Raw genomic sequence first — 27,958 nt, 5'->3', positions numbered from 1 at the left:
TTAAATTAAAAGTATTAGGCTATTGGCCGAAGAGCTGCTCGAGAAGTCTTCAAAATGACCTGACCACTCCAACATGCGTGCTCGTCTTCGCCACATCACTTTGACTTGCGACGTGCGCGCCCCCAAACCACTCCCCTGTATTATTTTCTGACTGAAGCTCACTCTCACTCCACTTTGGGCACCCACCCACCCACCCACCCACCCACAACAGCTGGAGAATCTCAGAGACACGGTCTAGGAGGAAGATGGTGGTAGCGTATACGGTTGACTTTCCTTTTCACGGATAGACCGAGGAACACTCCCCGGGGCACAAGCACTCCCGACCCGCGAAGAGTGGAGCTGTACCCTGGCCAAAAAAACAGAGCCGATACCACCAGCACTGAACGGAAGAGGACGAAAGCTCACGGTAGTGCTGTCGGGAACAGAACAGGCATGCCACCCCCAGACCTGAGGAATTCATGGAGATAAGACAGCGCCGTTGGGGGAAGACTCCTTGTAGATAATGGAATAAGGGAAACAGGATCAAGGGTATCGTCGCTCTGGGGATATAAGGTCCTCTGGGGGGAGAGGAGGAAACCGAGTCTGTGCTCCACCACCACCACCACCACCACCAACACCACCACCACCATCCAGAAGTAAACCCAACCGGGTCCCTGCTCTGTTAACGCAGGAAATACGGCCTGGGAAAAGTTTGGGAGCTTTTGGAGGCAGAGAGGGGGGCTATCGCTGACGTTTTGCACGCGTTAAAAGCATTCAACTTCGAGCAGAAGGACACCTTTAGTAGCTGGCACTTCATATTATTTATCCCCGTCCTTCAACAGGCATATAACGCGAAGGAATCCATCCGGACGTGAGACATGATTCGAGTTGTTGTTCAATGAGTTTTTTTTTATTTGATCAACACTATTTATAGACTAGCCCTTTCCGACTGGGCTGTTCTGGTGTTGTTTTGCCAACTCCTGTGCGCAACAAGTTGGATATAGCAGCTCACAGAGGCCAACTTATTGGGATAAAAACAGCTTGTTTTTTGTTTTTTCGCACCATTTGCTCTTCCACCTCGTCCTTCCACCCTCTTGCAAATCGAAACGGGAAGGAATAAAGAGCTGGAGTCTCGGAGAGGGATTTCAGGAAAGGACGGGGCTGTGTTGGTGGGAACAGGCCGCGGACGTCCACTCACACTTTGGATTTCTTCCACTGACAGGGCCCAGTCAGGGTTGAATGTGGATTATTTAGACCGACGAGCTCTCAGTGCTGTCCGGGTGTCTAACGTGAATGCGGTGTTTTGTTTCTCTGTGGAAAGTGTTTTCTTGGAGTACATTGCAGCATGTCCCTGGGCATGAGGGCGTTATTCGAGGGGGGGAAATGAAACTGTACCATTGACTATTTGACGCGTGTGGTTTGATGAGATAAGAGGGACCCTGTTTGAAACTGTTCCTTTCGGCAAGTCGGGGGCAATGTAGTCGAAGACACTAACAACCGCTGTCAACACTTTGCACAATTAACAACTTTGGGGACATCATGAAGCCATGGACTTGAACAGTGTTTTTATTCTCAAACAACTATTTTCCATCCAGGCATATATCTTGCAAGTTGCAATGAGGGGAGGCAGTCAATAATATCAATGAGCTTTGGATGTTAAAACCCAGTGTTTTGTCAAGAAAAATGTCCAACGTCGGAGCAGGAAAAAAGGCTGACTACTCGTATCGCGTTAGCAGAGGAACGCGGGATTCGACTGGACAGCTCACGAGCCTCCGGAGGGACTCGAGCATGGAATGTGAGTACTGACGTAACGCCGTGCTCGGATCATGAACTGCTCGGGAATCTGGAACAGGCAGTTTTATATGAGTGAGTGTGCAGGCTACCATTTACGTAGTCAAGACGTCCGTGCCTTGCGTACGACTCACGCACTTTGATTATTCAAACAAACACATTGGCTCTCCCCCACCACAACCCCTTCTACCCCGTTACCCACCACCGCGCTCCCAGTTCCTCCTCACCTTGACAGATGTGCACGTGCGGCGACCACACGTCCAGTCTAATAAGCTGAGCGCCATCTTTTATCCCTGACCCTATTTTCGTATTTTCAACCCGCGTGCCACTGGACGTCATGGCCACTTTGCAACATCACAGACGGCTTCCCATTCATGGCACCGAGGTCCGCTGCGAGCCGAAATACGAGGGGGCTGTGACCGTGCGGATTGCCAACCATGCGTCACAGCCGCATCAACAGGAGACTGTTAAGGTTGCCAACAGTGGCGGCGGAGCGGGAGGAGGCTCCGGCGCGGTAAATAAAGTGAACCCCATCCTTCATAAGTACAGCATTTCCTCAAGCTGCAGTTCCGGGGAATCTGGGACGAGACCCAAGTTCATGACCACTTTGAGGAGATGGAGAACGTTGCCGCCCCTGTTTGAGCGCTCGGCGGCCCAGTGCTGGGACCCCAAGTTTGACTCCTCCATCCTGGAGGAGGCTTGCCGAGAGCGGTGCTTCCCCCAGACCCAGCGCCGCTTCCGCTACGTCCTCTTCTACCTGGCGGTAGCCGCCGCCCTCTGGGGGGTGTACTTTGCGGTGAACAACGACCGCTGTGACACCATGACGTACCTGGCCCCCACGGCCGCCTTCCTCCTGCTGCTCTGCCTCCTCTTCTTCTTCACCCTCACCTACCTGTACACGCGCGTATACTCCGGCATCTCCCTGCTCCTCATCGTCATCACCTTCGCCTTCACCCTTGCCCCCCAGATGGAGACGGCCAGATACTTTGACCTGGAGTGGGGGGAGGGCGGAGGAGGGAACGCCACCCATCCTCCCCCCCCACCGCGTACCCTGACCTCCGCCCAGGCCCCGTGCATCTCCCCGGTGGGCACCTTCTCCCTGTGCATGGAGGTCCTGCTGCTGCTGTACAGCGTGCTGCACGTGCGCCTGTACGCCTCGGTGCTGCTGGGCCTGCTGTACTCGGTGCTGTTCGAGGTCCTGGGGCTGCTGCTGCTGCTCCGGAGGACCCCCGACGTCGGGGCGGCGGCGGGCGGCGGCGTCGGCCCGGCGTCGGACTGGGACACCCTGCGCTGGCTGGTCCCCGGCAAGGCGCTGCTGCACCTGTGCGCCCACGTCATCGGCATCCACCTGTTCATCATGTCGGAGGTGCGCTCGCGCACCACCTTCCGGAAGGTGGGGCACGCCATCATGCACGGCAAGGAGCTGGAGGTGGAGAAGGCGCTGAAGGAGCGCATGATCCACTCGGTGATGCCGCGCCGCGTGGCCGACGAGCTGATGAAGCAGGGCGACGACGAGGGGGGCGGCGGCGGGGAGAACGCGGGCAAGCGCTACTCAGCCGGCGCCTGCTCCACCTCGGCCGTGATGGTGGGCGGCGGAGGGGTCGGAGGGGGGCACCCCGGGGCCGGCGGCGGCGGCGGCGGCGCCACCAGCCCCAAGAACCACTACCATAAGCGCAAGAAAACGTCCATCCCGCGCGGGCAGATCATCTTCCGGCCGTTCAACATGAAGCGCATGGAGCCGGTCAGCATCCTGTTCGCCGACATCGTGGGCTTCACCAAGATGTCGGCCAACAAGTCGGCGCACGTGCTGGTGGACCTGCTCAACGACCTGTTCGGCCGCTTCGACCGGCTGTGCGAGCTGACCTGCTGCGAGAAGATCAGCACGCTGGGGGACTGCTACTACTGCGTGGCGGGCTGCCCCGAACCCCGGGAGGACCACGCCTACTGCTGCGTGGAGATGGGCCTGGGCATGATCCAGGCCATCGAGCAGTTCTGCCAGGAGACCCGCGAGACGGTGGACATGCGGGTGGGCGTGCACACGGGCACGGTGCTGTGCGGCATACTGGGCATCAAGCGCTTCAAGTTCGACGTGTGGTCCAACGACGTGAACCTGGCCAACCTGATGGAGCAGCTCGGCGTGGCCGGCAAGGTGCACCTGTCGGAGGCCACGGGCCGCTTCCTGGACGACCGGTACCAGCGGGAGGACGGGCAGGTGGCGGAGAGGGCGGGGCAGACGGTGATGGAGAAGCTCAAGGGTAAGGCAGCAACCTCTATTTCTATTTTTTTTTTGTCATTTTTATTGAAGAGTGAGATAGACGGGATGGTAGGGGAGAGAGGGAAAGGGGGGAAGACGTGCATCAAAGGACCGTGGGCAGGATTTGAAGCCGGGTCAATGCCGTCAGGACTGGGCCTTAATGGTACGCGCTCTTCCCCGGCGATCCCCAGCAGCCTCTGTTTCTGTTTTTTATCATTTGATGTGAAGTTGTCGCACTGAATGTGTGTGGGTTCAATTATCACGCGTTCTTTAATTGAAAAGGAGATTTTGATGCTCTTTACGGTAGTTCTGCACAACAGTCGGGTGTTCGAGTTTTGCCGTTCCCCGCCAATTCCCTTCCATTCCATCCGATGACACACACCTGCCGGGCAAAGATCTATTTTTAAACTGGGCGAACCACTAAGGTCACATACAGGAGAGTGCGAGACAATGCGTTGATTGAGTTGCAGCGGGACAACCATGTCGAGCGCGTCACAACCGTGGAAACCCACAATGTCCAATCAAGTGAACCAGGGCCAAGGGAGCCAGAGAACACTGAAAGCTAAGCCCCTACCATTGTACGCTATGTGACCAGCTAGTTCCACTAACAACGGTCTGGCAGCAGATGAGATGCATTGAGCGGAGATCAACAGATTAGGTAACCACAAAACAAAGAGTGTTTGGATCTGTGTTTCGTGTGCAGGGATCGTTGGCAGGCTGATATACAAATGATCATTAATAAAGAACTGGTTATATATAACTGGGTTATTTGTTAATTGAATAATAGTAATTGCAGTGAATAGACCTATTCGTAATATATTGTGACTGTGTTGTTTGGTCCTTTTCTAAATAATTTAATACTATGTGTTTTATCGTTTATTTTGTGTTATACACAACAATGTATAACACTCTACAGTCCCAGCCTTCATATATTCCACATTCACTAATTAAAACCCTTTTTCATAGGATGGCACGTTTGACCCATGGCTGTGGGATGCTAACCATTGTTTATGCAAGGCTCTGGTGCTCTGGTGTGCAAAACCAATATGTGTTTTGGCTGTTTAGCCATAGCAGTCTGTAAGCACCAAACAGACTCTATCTCGCTGGCTTTGTTTGCTATCTCGGCCACTTGCCTGGCTTGAGTGTTTGTGGGCTGGAGATAGGGCCTTATAATAGGTTGTGCAAGTAGGCCTAACTCATCACATCCTATTGCTGCAGGAGGTGACTGATCCTTCATGAATGGGGAGTGTAAGGGGTGTGTGTGTGTGTGTGTGTGTGTGTGTGTGTGTGTGTGTGTGTGTGTGTGTGTGTGTGTGTGTGTGTGTGTGTGTGTGTGTGTGTGTGTGAGACAGAGCTGTCAATGAATAGGAGTAAAAATAATAATGTTAAAGCTACACATGCCAGTTGAGTTGAACAGAAATGCTAATTTACATCGAAAAGGTAAATGAGCATTCGGTCCCGAAAGGTAACTGAAACATATTTTAGTAATTTTAGACTTTACAGGGGAAACACAAAGCCATTGTTGGAGATGGATCTTAGAAGTGGGCTAGGTGCTGACACGCAGATAGTTAAAGTGTGGCGCCCCTGTGTTGCACCTCACAGTCCCCTCTAGTGGTGGCCCTTAGGCCAATGGCAGATCGTGGGGGGCTCTTTTCTGGGTGAGTGGGTGCAGTATGCACAAGCACACACGGCTCAGAGCAATGTCATCGCATTTATATCCCATCAGGATTCTCCTTGGTAGACGGGAGAGACCAGTAAGGATTTAAAGCCGGGTTTTTCTGACCGCTGGGAAAGTTTTGCTGATTTATTTTAGAAAATGGCATCCTATTTTTGGACTGGTTCTGCCTTCTACCAACTTCCCATCTCCCTTGAAGATGGAAGAATAAATCCTTATTACAACCCTGGTTTGTCATCATAATTAAGTTATGGCAGCAGGACATCGCCGGACCAATTTGCAGATGTGTATTGGTCTGGAACCTCTCAGTTAATTTTGGGTTTTCATGGGGGCGTAGACCAAACTGCCTCTGGATGCCATTGGATGGACCTACAACCAATCGGAGCGACAAAATGTGTCGCACATCAGCGGCAGCCATCTTGGTTGTTTATGAAAATGCATAAACAACCAATGTGCTCCTATTGGGCGCCCGTCTTCGCACTAACCCGCCCCATGTTAGATAAACGGTTGTGATTGGTGCAACCTAGGACTGCTGGAAATCTTTCCTAGCGAGGGGGGGGGGGGGGGGCAGACGCATATGCCAGAGCAAATAAAACATGAGCTTGCAGATTCGTCTGGTTCCCAGGCTAAAGTTATGTTGAAAGGCTGTATTAATAGTTGTATGCATCGTTTATGTTCTCAGACAAAACATGATACGGAGACACAAACAATTTGTCAAATGTGACGAATCTGTCCCTGCGATCTGTGTCTCGGAAAGTACGGGGGTCACAGCAGAGTCACTCGCTCTTTGGTGTCTGACGACAGCCCGGCCTGGCTGATCTGCTCCGTGTGAGTTCTAGCTGATTCTGTCATACTGCCTGCTAAGGACCTCTGAGCTGCGCAGGCCCAGCTATGCATCAGTCTCGCTTAGTCACTATCCATCGCCCATCACTATCCCCCATCACTATCCGTCCTTATCTATCATTCATCACTACCTCTCACTATCCATCCCTCCCTTTCAATCATCACTGCCCGTCATCCATCACTATCACCATCACTATCACCATCACTATAATCCATCCCGAACATCAATCACCATCGCCCATCACTATCCATCACCCATCACTATCCTCCATCCGTATTAGGGCTGCTCGATTATGGAAAAAATCATAATCACGATTATTTCGGTCAATATTGGAATCACGATTATTCTTGAGTTTGAAAACATGATGTATTTATTATGCATGTCTCTCCCAAAAAAAACTTTTTTAACCGAGAAATCTAAAATGATGTACAGATATTTATCCAGCTTTTCCTGCACTTTCTATACAACATTTAATTAAAAAATATATATATATATATATTAGAGCTGTCAAGCGATTAAAATATTTAATCGTGATTAATCACATTCACGTCATAGTTAACTCTAATTAATCGCGATTAATCGCAAATTATTTTTCTATGCTAAATATCCCTTGATTTTTTTGTCCCATAATTCTTCTCATTTTAATTCTCTTATCAACATGTTGAAGTGCATCGGCTTGCCTTGTGCAAATGATTTTTTATTGATAACAACATTGGTATATACACTGATCAAAACAGGATGATACAAAAAAAGAGCCTATAGTGCAATTAAACGACTGTTTTGAACAAATGTCATTTGAACATAGCAGTCAGGCTACTGCTTCTTTGTTTTGAGCCAAAAAAAAAAAAAAGTTTTTTTTTTTTTTTTTTATAAAATAATTGCGTTAATCGCGCGATTAAAAAATTAACGCCGTTAAATTTGGCTGCGTTAACGCCGTTAATAACGCGTTTAACTGACAGCTCTAATATATATCGGAAACTCAATTATGTTCGTTTTGTGATCGTTAGACGCTAAAATCAAATTCGCGATCAAAATTTGATTAATCGCCCAGCCCTAATCCGTATCATCCATCACTATCCATATCACTATCACCATCCATCACTTTCTATCTTAAACCTGCTTTGTTTCACATCTCATCCCCCCTTCTGTCTGAAGAATGTCTACCTCTGTCTTTCTACCCGTCTGTCGGTCTGTCTGTCTTACATGCTTGCGCTTCCTTTCTCCGCTTCAAAAGGAGAATTGGATGTCAGGGAAGGACCGTGGAAGTGTTGTCGGTGGTGGAGGAGGCGACGGTGCACGCGTCCGCCTGGCGGGGACTTATGATTTAAAGTCCTGTCTGTATTTGTATCTGGTGGCACATGCAGCGCGTGTCGGTATGCACGGCCATGTGCTCGACATTTGGCTGTTGGCTTTTGGTGTTCATTCAGTGACCGTCAGGGCTGTGCTATGCGTGCCGAAAGCACCAGGGTCAATGATTGGGTGGGCTTGGGATAGGCATTGAATCTTTAGTATGTATTTATGGTTGGCAGTGCTTTTATGGAGCATAGATAATAGATAAAGTTCTTATTTATTGACCCGATGTCGACCTTGAACCATTGCTCCTCCGGTATCACAAACTGACACACTCATGAACAGCGGTGCGCGCGTACACAAACAGCACACCCCAGATATCGCCACGCCACGTATCTATAAAGGCACGTGTATATGTTGCCATATGTTTCATCATTGGCCGTTGTGAATCAGAAAATAGTATTCAGACGCATGCGTCTTACATTTAATTAGCGTATTGTAAATCTTTCCTTTTGTCAGTGGTAATTACTTTGAATGAATCAATTAACAGTGAATTTTTTGGGGCATTAAGTATTCAATATAAGTTGTCAAAATCTCTTATCAACTAATGCTGCGGGTCGATGGCTGAAGAGTGTCTCCGTACAAATATTGGTGCTGTCAATATTGGCCCGTTTTTATTCCTGAACAAACATTGAAACAAGGATTAATACGCGGGGTGTGTGTGTGTGTGTGTGTGTGTGTGTGTGTGTGTGTGTGTGTGTCTGTGTCTGTGTGGGGCACGGACAGACATCGGTGCCTCCAGGCAGTTTAGCGCTGGGCTAACTCAAACGTGTCATCCAAGCATGCAGTGGGAAATGCAGAGACCTAGAACCGTGCCCCAGCAACACAATGAGCAAGACCCTGAGAGTGTTTGTTTGTGTGTGTGATGGTTTTTATAATGGGCATTCAGGCTCCCCGGCACACCAAAGAGATCAATAGGTGAGTGGGTAGGGAGTGAATGGACTGGGTAGTAACCGACCGCAGAGGTGAGAACCGTCCAAGGGGACTGCTATTGAAGGCCAGCAGAGAGAGGAGGAAGGCAGTGTGTGAATCCAGAAGGAGCTCACCGAGTGGTGTCAGAGAGCGGCTCAGCACTTGAGACATCCGCCGGCAGAGTCTCATCGCGCCGGCTGTTGTATGCTGGCAGGCCTCTCTCTGTCTGTCTGTGTGTGTGTGTGTGTGTGTGTGTTGGATATCTCTCTTGCACTTAAAGCACAAGGGGACACACGAAAAGATATAGACGCACAACGCATGCAAACGCACTCACTCCTCACATTAACACCGAGGAGCAGTCCCAAAGAAATATGCCATTGAGTTCACTAAATGGACTCTTTATTGCGTAATGATTAACTCTCGTGCGTGCGGGTAGTCTCTCTGCTTCTTTCTCTCTGTCTCGGTCACACAGACACACACACAAACACACTTGCGTACACTTGTCTTGCATTCCATTATTCTTGGTGTCCTTTTCTCTCGCGCTTGTGCTTCCTTTCAACTTCTTCTTGCACATTTCATCCGTTTTTTTTATTTGTCCTTTACTCCCTCACTCCAGTGTGTGTGTGTGTGTGTGTGTGTGTGTGTGTGTGTGTGTGTGTGTGTGTGTGTGTGTGTGTGTGTGTGTGTGTGTGTGTGTGTGTGTGTGTGTGTGTGTGTGTGTGTGTGTTGGCCTCTGTATATAGTGGAGATGAGACGAGACTTTGCCCGGAGGCCCCCCTGCCCCAATATGGTGTTGTTTAGCCCCCTCTGGTACTTCCCCTGATTGGTTTGTGTGGGAGTGTTTCTTCAATGTGGGAGGTTGGAGGTCAACTGAAATGGCCGTCCCAGGCTCTCATCCACCTGCTTTTCTCTTGACACACACACAAACACACCCATACACTGCATATTTTAATCATTACTTATGCATAAGCATAATACATAATGACTAATGTACTTTGTACTCTTGATGATTCAAATGGTTCGATGTTCGTCGTAATTGACGAGTTTGGCCCGTCCAGCAAGCGTGTGTGTGTGTGTGTTGGTTCGGCCCCTGTGTGTCGAGGTTCGAGTGATATTCCAGGGAAAGGTGTGGATTTTAGAGCCATGCATTTGCCATTTGTCATTTATTGATCTAATAAATAACAGCCTTGTGTGTGAGACCATAATAGAGACTATAATGGAAATATATCATTGATGTCTTGTGGTTGTAGTTGTTTGAGCTTATGGGTTATTTCCTACAGGGCTTATGAAGTCGTTGTGTTGACAAATCGCATAGCGACATGCCCTTTAATGCAAAGCAACAGTGGTCAACAAGGTTAGTGTTTAAAAAAGTAGTATTTCCTGTTGCTTGGCTTGTAATCTGAACTCTTGCACATTAGTGTATCCTGCTCTCACAAACCTCCCCTTTAATACAAAGTGCTTTTTAAATCATGTCGATAAGAGGCTCTTACCCTGGACGTATGTCCCTATTCTTAAAGTCTAGGGGCATATACCCTGGCTTATTCTGTTACTCATAGCATTAGGTTGTACCAAAGACTATTGGCCTGCCATCCTTTTGGTTAGAGATTACAGTAAAGGGTATTTCTGAATGTATATTTATCGTGACTATCCCAGAATGCATGACTACATAATAAATCGGGGGCCGTCCTTTAGTTATCCCAAATATTTCCCCTTCTATATTATACAATAAATTGCATCTGGTAGGAAATGTTCAACTATCCACAAACCTCTAACCAACATATTGTCACAGTGTAGCGTGAGACCCTTCAGTCTAGATGACGGGGCTTTCGTCGTTGTGAACGGAGCCTATTGAGAATCCCTGCTCCGCCTGCTGAGCTGAATGGGTAGAGATAACGCTGTCTACCTTCACCTTAGCCGCTACTTGACATTTCGCCCATTTGCACTCATGCTTATTCAGTGTGTGTGTGTGTGTGTGTGTGTCGGGAGATGAAGCGGAGCACACGATAAACAATTTGCGGGGTCAAAGGGTAGAGGTATATACTTAAGTATAGCGGGACCTGTGTGTGTGTGTGTGTGTGTGTGTGTGTGTGTGTGTGTGTGTGTGTGTGTGTGTGTGTGTGTGTGTGTGTGTGTGTGTGTGTGTGTGTGTGTGTGTGTGTGTGTGTGAGAGACACCTACAGAGGCAAGGTCCAAAGCCATTCAAACAGTCGACTATGCCCTTCCTTCATAATGACCCTTGTATCATTTATGACACACACACACTCACACTCACACACCTCGGACTGTATTGCAACAACCACATTCTTATTCCATATTTGTTTTGCGACAGCTAGAGCGTTCGGTCGGTCAGCACTGGGCAGCGCTTTGTGTGAGTCCGTGTGTGTGTTTGCTGACACGCATATTTGTGTGTTGTAGTATGACCGGGATTGCCTCGGGACTACTGTGATGACAATACTAAGCGTAAGGGGAAGCCACCTAGACGCTGACATGGTGAACACGGGACGTTGGTAATGGGTACAGGCGGACGAATTTGTGGTGAAAGAGCAGATGGACTTCTCCTCTCTATCTTTATCGTATCATCTCCTCTGAAGGCTGGATGATGAATGGTTACCTCACAGGCGTACTGTCGGGAAAAGCTCTTGTCGGACTTTTGATTAAAAAAAAAAAGTAGAATTTACTCAAGAAAAGAAGGAAAGCGAATTATGCGGCGAAGAGACAAAGTCCGTTTTCTATTCCTCTTTGGCTTGGTGTGTCTGAAATGGTGGGGGAGGGAGAGGTCAGAAAGAGGGAGGATGAAGAGGAGGAGGGATGAAGGAGGCTAGGGGGGGGGGGGGGAGCAGGGGAAAGAAGGACGCTTCCATCAGCTTGTCCAAATATGGAGCCATCTGCTGCTAGCCCCACCGGCCCGGCCTCGTTCCCAGCCTCTGGTTCTCAGCTGGTCGGGCCTCTGGTTCTTTGCCGGACCAGGCCGTGGTGCTTAAGGCCCCTTGCCCGAGCTGGGACACTGGGGCAGTGGCAGGGTGGGGGTTTGCTTGAGGACAAAGAAGACGACGACGAAGGAGGAGTAGAGAAAGGGATGAATTTGGGGGGGAGAGGTGAAACCAGGAGGAGCAGTGAAGTCGTGTGAGGGGATGCAGAGAGGCAGGCATGGTGGAGACGGGGGTCGGGCTGGGGGTTAAAGGGACGTGAGAGACGACATGGCTAACGTCGGGCGGAGAGAGAACAGAAACAGAAATGTCAGAGCTTGGAAAGAGGAGTGGCTCTTTTATGGAGCCGGAGACAAAGTGAGGGAGGAAGAAAGAGTTGTGTCTTTTGTCGCGCTTTCAAGTTGCTCTGGGTGTCTTTGGTCTTTTGTCACTCTTTCAAGTAAACACATGGAAACACAGGAATGAGGAAAACCAATGTTTCCAGCTCCGAAAGGTCTCTCTCTCTCTCTCTCTCCTCTCTCCTCTCTCTCTTGTGTGTGTGTGTGTGTGTGTGTGTGTGTTCTCACGGAGGCATGGTTTCCCATGGGCGACTGGGGGGGGGGGGGGGGGGCAACTCCTGACCCAGGCCCCTTTTCACTAGGGAGGGTATTGATCTTGTAGCTAAGAGCCACTCTAAGGTCAAAGGTCACATGACAGGAAGTGAGGACTAGTCTGGACTAGGGCATCGTGTTCAGTTTTTTTTTTCTCCGTCTTCCAGGAATGCTGGCAGAGGGGGCGGTGGAAGGGTCTGTTGATGGGGGTTCAGCCTTATGGGTGTAGGTGTGTGTGTGTGTGTGTGTGTGTGTGTGGCGAGGAGTTACTCCATGCATGTCACATGCAGTCCGGGCATTTCCTATTTTCCATTCTTAGGAATAGTGGGAGAGAGAGGGTTTCTGGAGATGTTTTGTTATGTCCATACACAAACACTTATACCTTATACATCTGTATACAGCTTATCAATGAACATTGATAAACTGTGTGTGTGTGTGTGTGTGTGTGTGTGTGTGTGTGTGTGTGTGTGTGTGTGTGTGTGTGTGTGTGTGTGTGTGTGTGTGTGTGTGTGTGTGGATTAAAGCATTTGCATGCCTGTGTCTTTCTAGAACATTTTTGTGTGTATTCCTGTTTCTGTATGAGTGTAGTTATGTGTGTGGTGTGGTTTTGTCTTAGTATGCGTGGGTGCATCCCAGTCAGTGTGTTTGAATTGCAGTGTGTATGCCCGAGTGTACGTGTGTGTGTGTGTGTGTCCTAGTTTGTGTGTCTTGGTGCATACATGTGGAATGTGGCGCCTAAGTCAGCCCAGACAGGTCTCCCCGTTCCCTCTTCTCCATTCATTTATTGCTTCCCCTGTCTTCATTCATGCAGTCGCTCCCTGCATCCTGAACTGGGGGCAGCAGCAGTAGGAGAGGGACTTCTCTCTCTCCAAATCTGCATGCAAGTGTGTTGGTGTTGCACTGCATAGGGCATGCAGATAACTGGCAACAACTGATCAGTATAGTTCCCTCTTAAAAGTATGCATGTTTAATTATTTATACTTCCTTGAAGAAGTATATCGTGAGTTACCAAATATATATTTTCCTCTTAAAAGTGTTCATATTCATAGTATGGAATACTTCCTGGAAGAAGCAAATTGCGGGTGTCTTGACTGTACAATCCTTTGTCCTAAACATTCATTCATACATTCATACATACATTCAATCATGCCTGAAGCCAGTAGGGGATCTGGTATCCATGCATCCTACAACCCCTTGTGCTAGTTCCCAGACAGCACTGCTGCATAGCCTTGCCTAGGGTCCAAGCATTATGCCATTCTTGGCCCATGCTAAGAGTTGCTGTTGCATTGAGAAAATCCCATGATCCTCCTGTGAAATGAAAGACTTTAAATGGTGAAGTCATTTATTGATCCAGGTGGATGTTTCTCTTGTTTTTAATCCCCTGTCTGGTCCATTGTGTTTGTTTGTTTTCCGTCTTTGTCTTCATATGCTTGAATATCGGGTGTGTATCTGTTTGTTTATACGCTAGTATTTATATGAGCCTGTGTGTGTGTGTGTGTGTGTGTGTGTGTGTGTGTGTGTGTGTGTGTGTGTGTGTGTGTGTGTGTGTGTGTGTGTGTGTGTGTGTGTGTGTGCGCGCGTGTTCCATCCTCTAGGCAGCACTCGGGAGAGATACTGACACCAGCACTCTAAAGTCTCAACGCAGCTGGACAGGGAACATAACACACTATTGATCATCCACTCACAAGCACTGGGTTGAGCAGGGGAAGTTCAACTGAGGACACAAACACACAGGTGCACGCACAGACCCACACAGACCCACACACAAGTGCGTGCCAATGTACACACACACACACACGCGCGCGCGCGCCGGCTCCGCAGAGCATGGCAGAGGCCATTAGCTATGTTTCATCAGGGCTACGGCCTATGCACTCTCCGTTGTATAACTGTATAAAGCAAACTTTCCTTTCATGCTTGTGAGAGCTGCTCAACCTGCCATGTAATCTGGCAGTTTCATGGCACACTTGTGGTTTATCTCCAGGGAACTTAAATTACTCCATGCATTTTATAAATGTTCTGCTCTTGGTGATTGGTATATTCATAGCTATATACATATGTATTTATGTATGTATGTTCATTTGTTTCCAGCTATGTATTGCCAAATTGCTCCCTATGCAGGTTTAATTGCAGATTGGATTACACCTGCCGCATGCCCACACAGAACACACTGTACTGCAGCTGTGTGCCATCACAACGTGTGCCCTGTGTAAAGTGTGTATACGGCGCCCCACACAATCCATTGTAAGATAAACCTAAGCACACGACAGCCTCCCCTTTCAAACATGTCACCCAAGAATGAGGTCATTGTTGTCGGTGAAGGGCAACATGCAAGCCTGCCAGAGAGGAGGTGAGAAAGGGTTTGAGGAGGAATGTGGGTTATGTAAGTCGTCATGTTGCTCCCTTCTAGGTCACTACCGTGTCCCATCACCCCCCACCCTCTTAACAAAACAAGCACAACTTAAAAGCTGGGGGGCCTGAATGTCCCTCACCCTGGTGTGTGTGTGTGTGTGTGTGTGTGTGTGTGTGTGTGTGTGTGTGTGTGTGTGTGTGTGTGTGTGTGTGTGTGTGTGTGTGTGTGTGTGTGTGTGTGTGTGTGAGAGAAAGGAGAGGGTGAGAGTCTCAAAAAAAGAGTGAGAGTGACCGAGCGAGAGAGGGAGGAGAGACATGGGCAGGAGAGAAGCAGACTCAGACACATGGACTAAGATTGGCAGGGACAGAAAGTGCCATCCTTCCATGCCATTGCTGCAGCGGTCCGTCTGGTTTGTTGAACACAGAGACGTAGTTGGCATCCATTTGATCCCCGTTCTCCTCGTTAATAGAATAATTTCCAGAGACATTTCTGGATGGAGGATCATTTGGGAATGCCTGAGTAATATTCTGTATGGTAATTTGTATGGCTTGTTTGAATTGTATTTTTGCAGTCACAATCACTCCTTTTGTTATACAATATATGTTATAATGCTGAAATATTCAAAGCTGGTGGAAATAATAAGCATTGTTTAACTTCAATGGGCCTAAATTGCATGAAGTGGTTAATGACTGTGTACCGCTGACATTTCAAGCCAGAGAAACCACAATGTTTCCAACACAATAACATCTGCAATTATGAAGCTAAAGATAGAACGCATTTTTCCACTTGTATTGGAATCGGAGAGGCCGTTCATTCATTACTTATGACCTCAATCCATTGTCAGTCACTCGGTCACTCATTCATTCCTTGAAGTTGGTCATGGGCGACCAGTAGCAGATTATGTGCATGCGATTGTGCATGTGTATGCGACTGTGCATGTCTATGCGACTGCATGTGAATGCGTCTATGCATGGGTATGCGTCTATGCATGTAATGTGCATCCGTGTCTGTCTGTCTGACTCACTTGGTAGAAAGAGGTCACAATTCACATGTACGACACACACACTCTTCTCCCGAGCCGTGACGCACTAACACACTTCTCTGTGACTGCAGTGGAGAGCTCCGGAGTTAGGTTTTCACTGGCTGGCATAATTTCACCAGAAGCTATGCAATTTCCCTCAATGCAAAATGCATCTCTCAATGGCGTGTGTTAACAGTATCCCTGAGAAACCTGGGGAAGGTATTGCATGTGAGGTGTAACAGTAACGAGTTAGCTTCTTCCTTCCTTACCTCCTAGGTGTTTGTCCCTTTCTCCCTCCCTCCTCAGAGCCTCTGGGTCTGTGGTGCTCTTAGAAACAATATAGAAAGGAATGGATAAGTGGATGCCTCTCTGGCTAAACGATCTAATCCTTCTTTAATGCATTGTTCTTCTCTTGCTCGGTGAACAGGAGGGCGGATACTATGTCGACGCATCACCCATGCTACGATGTGATGTTGCTTCTGATGCTATCGCCTCGTGAAACACACAATGCTTGTGTTACCTTAGTTCAGACTTTTTTTGGAGCTGCCGCTCCATGTGCTGCAGACGAGAAATGACTTCTGTGTGCTTGGATTCCTAATGTTCGGGATAAAGATGGATTGGCGGAACAGATCCTAATCACTTTGGTGATTTGTCTACCCCGGAGTATGAGCCGGTTTGATTGTAATACATTGGTGGCTGACTTTTAAATCCAACATGACACTAATCTGCGGATTGCCAGTCACACAGGTACGGCAATGATCAAGTGGTGATTGTGAGTGTCTTTAAAAAAAATAAAAACTGTTGACCTGGAAAGAGCTAAACTGTTGAACTGTGCAGCGCTAGAAATGCACTACCTTTTAACAGGAATCCATCACCTTTAAAGCCTAATACATGGCAGGAGGCTTACCTGCTCAACAGGGATTTCAAAGCAGCACACCGGTGTACTTATTCATAATTGCATAGAAGGGAATATCCCAATCCTCCATAAGCGCCTACTAGGCTTGATGCCACCCGCTGCTATCTGAGCCTAGCAAGGCTATGCTGGCGTGTGTTGTGTCGTGCTAGCACCTGCGGTTCGCTGTGTGGAAGCAGGTCAGGTGTGTGTGTGTGTTTGTGTGTATGTTTAGGCTGATAGTGGCTGGCCCCCAGCCATGCCTCTCTAATCCAATGTTTGTGTATTTTTCTTGTTGGCTCATCTCTCGTAGTGTGGGCTTTTGAGCGTCACTTACAGCGATACAACACGGGTCGTATTTCCACTCGGAGCTTATCTGGCGGACTGTGTACATGAAGCTGCTCAGAACGATTAGCAAACATTGTATACAGCCAGTATACCGAATCGTTATCGACTAATACAAAGTCGTAAATATAACCGAGCGGCTGTTGGAATGATGATTAATAACCAACCGTTACTCGCGTCCACTTTTACCATTCCTAATAAATAACGATGTGATAAAATGTGTTTTCCTCCCGTCCCAGGACTGAAGACCTACCTGATCTCAGGACGGAGGCCGGGCGCCCCCTGCGGCTGCTGGCCAGACAGCCAGCCGGGGGCCTGCGCTGGGCCCCACACCCCCCCGGACCTCCTGGCGCGGGGCGGGCCCGCGGCCAGCGCCGAGCCCCCGCCGACCCACGGCCGCCCCGACAGAACCCCAGGGGTAAGTCCCGGGGGTGACCTCCACAGCTTGGTTGTCGTTTACAATCCAGGCCGTTCGCCGGCGCAACGCAGAGAACGAGTCGGAGTCATGGCAATCGAGATGTGTTTGTAAATAACTAGTGATCGACCGATATTTGCGTTTTTTACGTGCATCGGCATAGGCCAATTTATTTATTTTTTTTCGGCATGATTTACATACAGACAGTTCAATAAATGTTCCTTTTTTTTAATTGAGTCTTGTAATATTTGTTATCATCTTTGTGTCATTTTGATGATGTAAATTGAGGAAGCCAAAGCCGTATCGGCTCAAGAAAATCGCCAGCCAGCATCGTTCATGGACCAAGGCTGATGAAAATAAATCGTTATCGGCATCGGCCCTAAAAAAATCCCCACCAGTCGATCCCTATAAATAACAAAGCTTTCTGTTGCGTGGCGGCTGTGTGCTGGTGTTTACATGTTTTAACCGTCGTATCCTTTCCCGCTCTGGCTGGGTTCTGAAGCCGGCCAGGGGCTCCTCTAGCACCGGGCTGTGCCCTGCAGGAGAGATCGGTGACGAGACGCCCCTCAACGGCTGCCAGGAGGAGCACAAGATGGGTAGTGCCAAGGTGTGTACACACACAGACAGAGGGCTATTTGAAGCCAGTGGTACACTATTGATGCAGACAGAAGTCAAGTGGCTTTGCTGCTGTGTTAACTTGTGCTAACTTCAGGGGTGCATTCCATTAGTGACGGGGGTCTAGGGGATAAACATATTCCTCCTACGGCGTCTTTATCTAACATTCCCCCTCCTCTCCGTCTCTCCTTGTTAAACTCTCCATCCCTCCCATCCATCTCCCTCTCCTCTTTCTCCCACTCTCTTCCTCTCCCCATCTTTCTCTCTCCCTCGCCCATCTCTCTCTCTCTCTCCCTCGCCCATCTCTCTCTCTCTTTCTCTCTCTCGCCCATCTCTCTCTCTCGCCCATCTCTCGCCCATCTCTCTCTCTCTGCCCCCGCTCTGTCTCCCATCTCTCTCTCTCTCTTGCCCATCTCTCTCTCTCTCTCTCTCTCTCTCTCTCTCTCTCTCTCTCTCTCTCTCTCTCTCTCTCTCTCTCCCTCTCGCCCCTCTCGCCCCTCTCTTTCTCGCCCCTCTCTTTCTCGCCCCTCTCTTTCTCGCCCCTCTCTTTCTCGCCCCTCTCTCCTCTGGCCCCGCTCTGTCTCCCATCTCTCTCCCTCTCCTCTCCTCTCCTCCCTCTACAGTTCAGCCCAGCCTGCCACAGCCCCCGGGCTGCCAACGGGCTGCTGAGCCCCCTCTCCCTGGAGGGCGTGGTGCGAGCCAGCCGGACGTCCCTGTGCGACACGCTCCAGGAGAGGGAGAAGAAGACGGGCACGGGGACCAGCGGCACGGCGGCCTTGGACCACTCGGCCCTCCTGCTCCGGGCCAAGCAGCCGGGGGAGAAGAGCGACGCCCACTTTGTGGAGGTCATCCGCGAGGACAGGTCCGTGTCCCAGGGTTGTTAGAGTTTCTTCTATTTGAAATCCACCCCAATTGGAGTTAAATGAGAAATGGAACGACATGTTGTCATTCATACCAAATGTACTTGGGTTGAATATGAAACTTGCGGAACACCACAGATTTGGGGACTTAAACAGACTGCCACTTACTGCAAGTGTATTTGAATGTAAAGTAAGGAGAACTAAAAGCTAAAATGAATTCTGATATGAATGAATAAGCTTGCGCTATTATCGCACAAATTTGAACAGCCTTAATAATATATAGAGATAAGATATACGTATATAAAGAGATGGAGAGCAGGAGACCAAGGAATCTCAACGGTCTTTTTGACGTGACATCAAGACATGGATCGTGTCTTGGGTAATTGATTTTAATAGGAACGCACCAGAGAGCATTTCGAAGGAAATCCCTCTGAAATAGAATTTGGTTTTGGCTTTTAACTGAAAAAGGACTCCTACTCTTCTGTCGGTCTGTGTAGTTTGATGAAAGACTACTTTTTCAAGCCTCCCATCAACAAGATCAGCCTCAATTTCCTAGCGAGACCCCTGGAAAACGCCTATCGCAGTAGCTACCAGAAAGAGGTACATACAGACACTCACTCACTCAGAACGCGCGCGCGCGCGCGCGCACACACACACACACACACACACACACACACACACACACACACACACACACACACACACACACACACACACACACACACACACACACACACACACACACACACACACACACACACACACTCTCTCTCTCTCAGAAGACACCACTTGTATTTAACTTCTCTCCATTATCGCAAGTAAGCACTGATTTAACGAGCTAGACGCCACCACAACGCCCCCTTGTGTTGAGTCTCTGCCCTCCCCCCTCCCCAGGTGAAGACCCAAGTCCGCGTGCAGACCTTCGCCTCCACCACCTTCAGCTCCTTCCTGGACGTGCTGCTGAGCTGCTTCGTGTTCCTGGCTCTGACCCTGGCCTGCTTCCTGCCCGTGCTGGTGGGCTCCGCCCCCGCCGCCCCCGCCGCCCTGGCCCTGTCCCCCCTGGCCGGGCTGCTGGAGCTGGCCTCCCTGGTGCTGTCCATACGGTGAGAGCGCGCGCGCGCGCGCGCACACACACACACACACACATGCGCACACGCACACGCACACAGACGCACACAAGTAACAGACGCACGCGCGCACACGTAAAGACACGGACACAAACATAAAGACACACACACACTCACGCGTAATAGATACCAACACACACACTATACACGCAGACGTAATACACGCACACACACGTTAATTCACACGCGTAGAAAAATAAACACACACACACACACACACACACACACACACACACACACACACACACACACACGTAACGACACACACACACAGGTAAAGACACAGACACACAGGTAAAGACACACACACACACTCACGCGTAATAGGCACCAACACACACACACACTAAAAATACACTATACACACAGACGTAATACACACACACACACGTAGAAGACACACACACACACACACACACACACACACACACACACACACACACACACACACATACACACGTAAAGACACACACACGCGCGTAATATACATTTCAAAGACACACACACCCGTAATTGACATGGCATAGACATTTAATAGACAATAGAAATGTAAGAGACAGTTCAATGGATTCAAGAAAATACCATTCACTGAAGCTACACACACAGTTAAAGATGTGTCCCAAAATATTTCCCATATCACAATGTGAACGACACTGCCGTTTAGGCCTCAGATCAGTTTTAATCTTGCATATGATTAGGATGCACGGACACGCATCATCTGCACACGATGTGAGGGTGGTTCTCGTCTGTTTTCCTGCTGCTCAGTCCTGTAGCCTCGATCTCAGGGGAGGCCTATTCTATAAACCTGTTTGTAGGTCAGTTCCACCACCTGTGCTCACCCAGACGATGCAGACAATAGCCTGTGCCGAAGGATTAGCCATTGATTGCCCAGGTGGTGGAATTAATGTAGGCTAGGTTGCTTACTTGCATATCTTACACTTATTTATAATTATAAATGATTTGAGTAAATGAATATATATAAATGAAATAAATGATTTGGTACTTTATACCATAGTTGCAATCAATACACACACACGATCACACACAAGACAGAACGCACACACACACACACACACACACACACACACACACACACACACACACACACACACACACACACACACACACACACACACACACACACACACACACACACACACACAGGGAGACGGATCAATCACGTTATCCTATCCAGACATGTTTGCCAATGCTAAACTGGTCTGGCCCTGCAGGATGGTCTTCTACCTGGACTCTGTGATGCGCTGTACCCGCACCCTGCTCAAGGTGGTCTCCGGCTGGATCCCTCGCCACGTGGTGGGGGCCGTCCTGGTCTCGCTGCCGGCCGTCTCCGTCTTCTCCCACTTCCCCTGCGCCGAACGCCTGCCCCTCCAGGTAACGGCCTGCCGCTCGGACAGCCCCCCCACACGGGGCGGGAAGACAGACGGACGCAAAAAATGTGTGTGTGTGCGTGTGTGTGTGTGTGTGTGTTATGTAGACGGTGCTGTCGATGGCCATTTCTATTAGCAGCTCTGCATATGTTAATAACTGGATATGTGCGTGAATGTTTTTGCCCCCAAGCAGTTCTTTATTATATAATTCTACGACACTAACATAACACGGTGGGCACTGAGGGGACGGTTATGTAGAGCGGTTAAACAAACAAAGTGAAACTGGAGCTAAATTGTAGAGGAACTATGTTTCTGTATTGAGAGAGGAGAGAATTCTGCTTTATGGTGGACAGCACTTTTAGACACACTATTATGTGAGTGTGTGTATCTCACTCTGGATCAATGACAATCGAGATTCAGTGACTCGATTCCTAAACACTTCCTCGAGGCCTGGGAGGGGCGACTTTAGCCAGAATGCCTCTTTTACGTCTGAGTAGTGATTCAAGAGTTTTAATTTGTCACATGCAGTGAAATATAAAAAGAAATGCATAGCAAATAGCAGTGATACATTTAAAGCACTAGAATGTTATAGCAGCATGTAAACGCTGTAAATAGTGTAATGGTTGAAGACGTGACTGTATACAATGTTGAATGTCTGTCAGGCCCCGGAAGTGTTCTGTGAGATTGTCGGTGTCAGAGAGAGCGTGTGGGTGACTCTTGAAGTTGACCCTTGAAGGTTCCCTTGTGTGCAGGTGACCATGTTTCTCTGCTGTGCCACTATCCTGGCCATCATCCAGTACTGTAACTTCTGCCAGCTCAGTTTTTGGATGCGCTCGCTCCTGGCCACCTCCACAGGAGCCGTGCTGCTGCTGCTGCTCTACAGCCCCCTCCGAAGGCCTGGGTGAGTAACTGCAGCCAACGTGCTCCTAGAAAAAGACCCACATTATCATGATTAGAACGGAGCGATGGCATTTAGATGATGGTTGATGCCCACCAGAGGAAGCAATGTAGAGCCCCATATTGATTGATTACCAGTATTTATTGACTAAAAGGGTAGCATATCAGATTATTGGGGCTTGAATTGCAGGTACTAGAATTTTTGTGGCTGAAGGAGCAACCATCATGGTTGTTGTTGACGAGAACATATGTCTGTGCGGCCAAACATGCAGACATTTCACACGCACACTGTGCGTGTGCGAGGTAACATTAGCTCATGTAACCTCCTGCATTTTCTTCAGTACATGCTTGGACAAGTCATTATTATAATATTCCACCCTCCTATTGTTTCCTTGGTTAATGGTGTGTGTGTGTGTGTGTGTGTGTGTGTGTGTGTGTGTGTGTGTGTGTGTGTGTGTGTGTGTGTGTGTGTGTGTGTGTGTGTGTGTGTGTGTGTGTGTGTGTGTGTGTGTGTGTGTGTGTGTGTGTGTGTGATCCCTTTGCACTCTTCCAGGACCGGTAATAACAGCTGGCCGACTCTTGGGTGAGTGTCGCCATGGAAATAGAAGTTTGATGGATGAGTAACATTTGAGGGGTTGAACGGGGCCAAGAACCCCCTTTTTATGTTTTTCATGATCCCTACTCTTCCTCTCTCTCCCCCCCCTTCCTGTAAGCTCTATCCTGTCTGTCACTTACACATACTCTGGCTTTTTCTCGCCTTCTCCTCTCTCCCCCCCTTGCTCCTGCCAAGCTGTAATGGCTGCTAAATGTCAGAAGCAGTGGGAATGACTCACACAGCCAGAGCCAGTTCCCACTGGCCTCTGGTATCAGCACTGCTTGTTAGCTTCTGTGCGGCAGAGGCAGTTGGAGACTGCCCTCTCCTTTGTATTTTGCAGCTTTTTAGTTGTAAGGTCTTTGCTGAGGCATAAACGACGGCAGTCTTGCTCGACTGTAAGTCACTCATTTGCACTTCGCATCACAACTCTTTTTCCCGTTCTCCTTCCTTTCCCTCCTCCTTTTCTCGTGCTTCTGTTTTTTTGTCTTTGGAAATTTGGAAAATGCTTCCTTTTCTCATTTTTCTCAACAGTTGCAAGGGAAGGAAGCATGGATATTTTGTGTATTTCTTTCCCTGTTAGTTTATACTTTTTTTAATTGCGTACAACATCCCTGTGACCATATCATCTCTTGATCTAAGGGTTCAATCTTTGTCTTCATGCAATTTCATGCAGTTTCTTCCTTATTTTCAGGCTCTGACCTCCCGTTTGATTCTCTGCAGGGGAAACCTCACAGCACTGAGTGAGGCGGACTCAGCCCAGGCCGCCCCAGACCCAGCTCCTGATCCGGGCCTGAGTCCGCTCGACTTCCTGCTCCATGAGGCCATCTTGGCCTTCTTCCTGCTGCTGCTCCTGGTCTGGTTCCTCAACCGGGAGTTTGAGGTCAGCTACCGGCTCCATTACCACGGTAATGTGGAGGCTGACAAGCATCAATTAAATATCCAGAACATGCGTGACCAGGCTGAATGGTTGCTGGGCAACATCATCCCCATCCACGTTGCCGAGCAACTCAAGGTTGGTTTTTTGCCTCCTTTTTCTTTCTTTCTTTTCTCTTCGAACCCCAAATATTCAAACTACTTACTCAAAGCCCACAAGCAAAAAGAGGCAAATTACAGCTTTTCCTCGACATCAAAGCATTTGTCCACTTTCCCACTGCCCTTTCCCCGTCGCTCCCTCAGCTGACCCAGAGCTACTCCAAAAACCACGACAACGTGGGTGTGATCTTCGCCAGCATCGTCAACTTCAGCGAATTCTACGAGGAGAGCTACGAGGGCGGCAAAGAGTGCTACCGTGTCCTGAACGAGCTGATCGGGGACTTCGACGAACTCCTCCGCAAGAGTGAGTTCGCCAACGTGGAGAAGATCAAGACCATCGGCGCCACCTACATGGCGGCCTCGGGCCTCAACGTGCAGCAGGTGGCGGAGAGCGAGGACGCCCACCCGCACGCCCACGTCCGGGCGCTCTTCCATTTCGCCCTGGAGATGATGGGGGTGCTGGACGACTTCAACAAGAACATGCTGGGCTTCGGCTTCAAGCTGCGCATCGGCTTCAACCACGGGCCGCTGACGGCGGGGGTGATCGGCACCACCAAGCTGCTCTACGACATCTGGGGCGACACGGTGAACATCGCCAGCCGCATGGACTCCACCGGGCTGGAGTGCCAGGTGCAGGTGAGCGAGGAGAGCCACGGGGTGCTCCACTCCATGGGCATGGAGTTTGACTACAGGGGTACCGTGAACGTGAAGGGCAAGGGTCAAATGCGGACCTTCCTGTACCCCAAAAGGGAAGGGGGCGACAGCCGGCCGGGGAGCCAGGGAAAGCTCGGGGCCGGCGGGATTGCGATCGCCGGCGGACCTTCTCCCACTGCGGACGCAACGGATCGGCGTTCAGAGTCTGTCGTCGAGGCGACAGGGCAACACCCTGGCCACGCTGAGCCCAAGGAGGCAAGGGAAGAGGGGTATAGGGACGCAGCACACCCTCCTGGGCCTTCCCCCCTTCAGGGTCCTTACCCCCCGAGCCCGGCCGCACTACAGCCAGAACATTGTGCCCCACAAGTGCCCTTCATGGTCCAGGCACTTCAAGAGGCGAAGGGTGAAGAGGAAGAGGCCGATGAGCTCACAAATCTGAACGAAGAGTTCTATTCACGCCTCTGATCCAAGCCCCCTCCCCCCACCCCCCCCCCCTGCCCTCCCTACTGCCCTCCAAAGTCCTGTCTTTGGACCGGACAGCCTAGGTGCCGTTGTATGGGCAGGGCATTTCTACATTAAAACATTGGTTTATGTTTTGTTGCTATATTTTTTCACAAAAGAAGAGAGTATATTGATCTTATTGGTGGGATGTTGTCCCTCGTCGGTTTGAAAGCAAACCTTAGCTAGAGTAATGAAAATAAGTGCTACTAACCTTTTTTTCCAGTGGAATGTGACCTGCCGCTGTGTTGAACACAGACAAATAAACGACAGATATGTCTGAAAGAGATGGGGGGGGGGGGGGGGTTAGAAGGAAGTACTTTATTCTACTTTTTCTTTTGTCATTAAGTGCCTTTCAGAACAAGAACCATGGACTCATCTAACATGACTATTGAGCATACGAAGAAAAAGACATCCGGGCCAATCCCCTTAAAGATGTAAAGTAAAATGCTGTGGTCCCTTAAACCATACGTTTATTAATTTTTTTCAATGAAACGTTTGTTCAAATGTATAATCTTACCATATTCGTTTGTTTTTTTTACTTGATTGAAGTTTTTACTTGACCTAAGGGAAAAGAATGAGATTCTATAAAAAAGTGCCATTAGTGTGTGAGTAGGTAACGCAGGGAATTCAAGGGAGAATAAGGGAAATCACAACAAGCAGTGTTATTTATGTCATTCTGTTTTTGACACGAGAGATTGATACAGTATTCACTTGTGCCACAGTCTCGAAAGCAAAGGGACGTACTAAATAGGGCTCTGTACATTTTTGCTTCTACGCATCTAAATGCACATTTGCGCACAGGCCTTGCACAAACAGTGTTTTCTACGACCACTTGTTATTTAGTAGTCGCTACAATTAAGGCAAGCTTTTCCATGTCTAATGCAGCAAATGCGATCAGTAGCACAAGATCAAAACTCGATAAGGGAATGTAAGGATAAGAAAGTAATTTCCAAAGGTGATTTCATCATGAAAAGCCCCAAGGCACTTTAAAGACTGTTTAAATGAAATGGTAAGTGACAATCGATGAGCAGGACTGATCACAGGCCGGACTGCATACCAGGACAGCCTCCATCACAGTTGGACACAGAGCACAGAATAGATTATAAATATGGAGTTCACATCAAGGGTTGCTTCGTGCTGTGTCTGAACCGAGTCCTGGCTACATGTTTAGAATTTTGACACCTTTGCTGGTAAAACAAAAAATAGATTTAATCAATTACTGATCATTATCTGCCTATATATGTGTACTTTGCTTTTGTGTGCATGTGTGTGTGTGCTTGTGTGTGAGTGTGTGTTGAGTCTTCCTCAGTCACAGCCTTCTCCATCAATGCTGTATCAATATACTTTGAATGTGCCACTTTAATTGAATGATTTAATGGTGCAATGCATCATATCATGTACTTTTGATGTTCTTTTTTTTTTTTTTTTCATATTCTTGCATATTTTATATAACTTGTGACACTATGGGGTAGATTATGATTGTATGAGTAAATGTTGCAGCCTGTGCGGTCTTGGCTGCAACATTTTCTCAAATTCCATCTTTTCCCAATCTTTCAGTTCTGTCATATTCCCAAAACATAGATTAGTGTGGTGATGTGCCCATGCAATAACTGTTATCCCTCGCTGTGTGTGTGTGTGTGTGTGTGTGTGTGTGTGTGTGTGTGTGTGTGTGTGTGTGTGTGTGTGTGTGTGTGTGTGTGTGTGTGTGTGTGTGTGTGTGTGTGTGTGTGTGTGTGTGTGTGTGTTCAAAATAAGCAAATGCATAAAAATCCCAACAGCGAATACATGTAGATATAAGGTCTAGTTTCAGTTCAACAAATATTTCAGAATTTATTGAAAATGGGGAACTTGCTGATCCTTGTTTAGCTATCCACTACATTTCCATTAAAATGAGGAGGGAGAACAGAAAAATGCACGAGAAACATGAACGTCAATCATTTCAGTTCTGTATTGATTTGAAAACTACTTGTGGTTTGAATGGGTTTTATATGTGTGTATAATATATATGCATATCACTGCAAAGTTATAGATTAGATAACCAGTTTATGCTGATTTTCTAAGTTAAGAGCTATTGGCCATATCACTCCTAGACATGAGTAAACTTTCTATATTTAAATCAAAATGAAGCTATGATATCAGCCCTTAATATGATGAAATGATATCTCTGAATATACCTTCAGGCAATTTGTTTTGACTATGAAACAGTTCATAAAAAGAATAATTAATAATTACGCAAGACTTCTCGCCCCAGGCAGGCTTTTCAGAGTATTTTACACAAATGAAGAAATCTCCCATGCCACCAGGACTTCATGACTAACCTTGATTGACCATTTCACCCGCCATTTTTGCCCATGACAAAGTTGTTCGACTTAAATTGAAAGATATAAAAGTACAATGTGTGTGTTACCTTTCCTAATGTAGCTTTCATGTACCCTAGTGTGTTACCAGAACACTGTTTTTAACCTGCCAGTGTGAACAAGGAATGTCCTGGATCAGTGCCTTTTGACCACAAACCCTGGTAATCATCCGCGTGTGTAAAATGCTTTTCTCTTGATCGTAGCAGCCATTTCATATGCCTTAAGGCTTCCATATGTCGTGAGTTGTATGAAAACTGTCATTCACTGCTGGGTTTTTAGTGATGTACGATTGTAATCAAAGCCGAGCTCTTCTGCGTTACAATCACAGCAGTAATTGACCTGACATGATGACGCTATTGCCCTGGTGTTTGTTTTTAATGAGCTTTTTTCGATTACCCTGTGAAGTAATCCAAATCCTGTTAATAGATTCTCTCTAAGCAATCGCCCTGATTTGGGACAAAACAAATATTTATATCAGATGTAGGCCACGTGTACAGCATGTCGATTTAACTTATCTATGTGGGCACATCACCACTCCATCTATAGCTCACATCTGTACACAGAAAAATAAAGAAAGATTAAGTAAA

General features: G+C 48.2%; 1 protein-coding gene across 1 annotated transcript; it reads left to right on the top strand.

The window, feature by feature from the left end:
• The first annotated feature begins 197 nt into the window (after positions 1–197).
• LOC115540342 (adenylate cyclase 9) lies at positions 198–27,958 on the top strand. The gene is made up of 11 exons (XM_030351521.1): positions 198–4,025; positions 17,170–17,348; positions 17,848–17,952; positions 18,584–18,822; positions 19,318–19,420; positions 19,715–19,923; positions 21,180–21,339; positions 22,088–22,236; positions 22,786–22,815; positions 23,548–23,839; positions 24,004–27,958. The coding sequence occupies exons 1-11, from the start codon at positions 2,108–2,110 to the stop codon at positions 24,976–24,978; spliced, it is 4,359 nt and encodes a 1,452-aa protein (XP_030207381.1). The 5' UTR covers positions 198–2,107; the 3' UTR covers positions 24,979–27,958.

Source organism: Gadus morhua, chromosome 3 (assembly GCF_902167405.1).
Source record: "Gadus morhua chromosome 3, gadMor3.0, whole genome shotgun sequence".
Taxonomy (NCBI): Eukaryota; Metazoa; Chordata; class Actinopteri; order Gadiformes; family Gadidae; genus Gadus; species Gadus morhua.
Note: the sequence above shows the minus strand (reverse complement) of the source record. Positions and strands in the feature narration are given on the sequence as shown.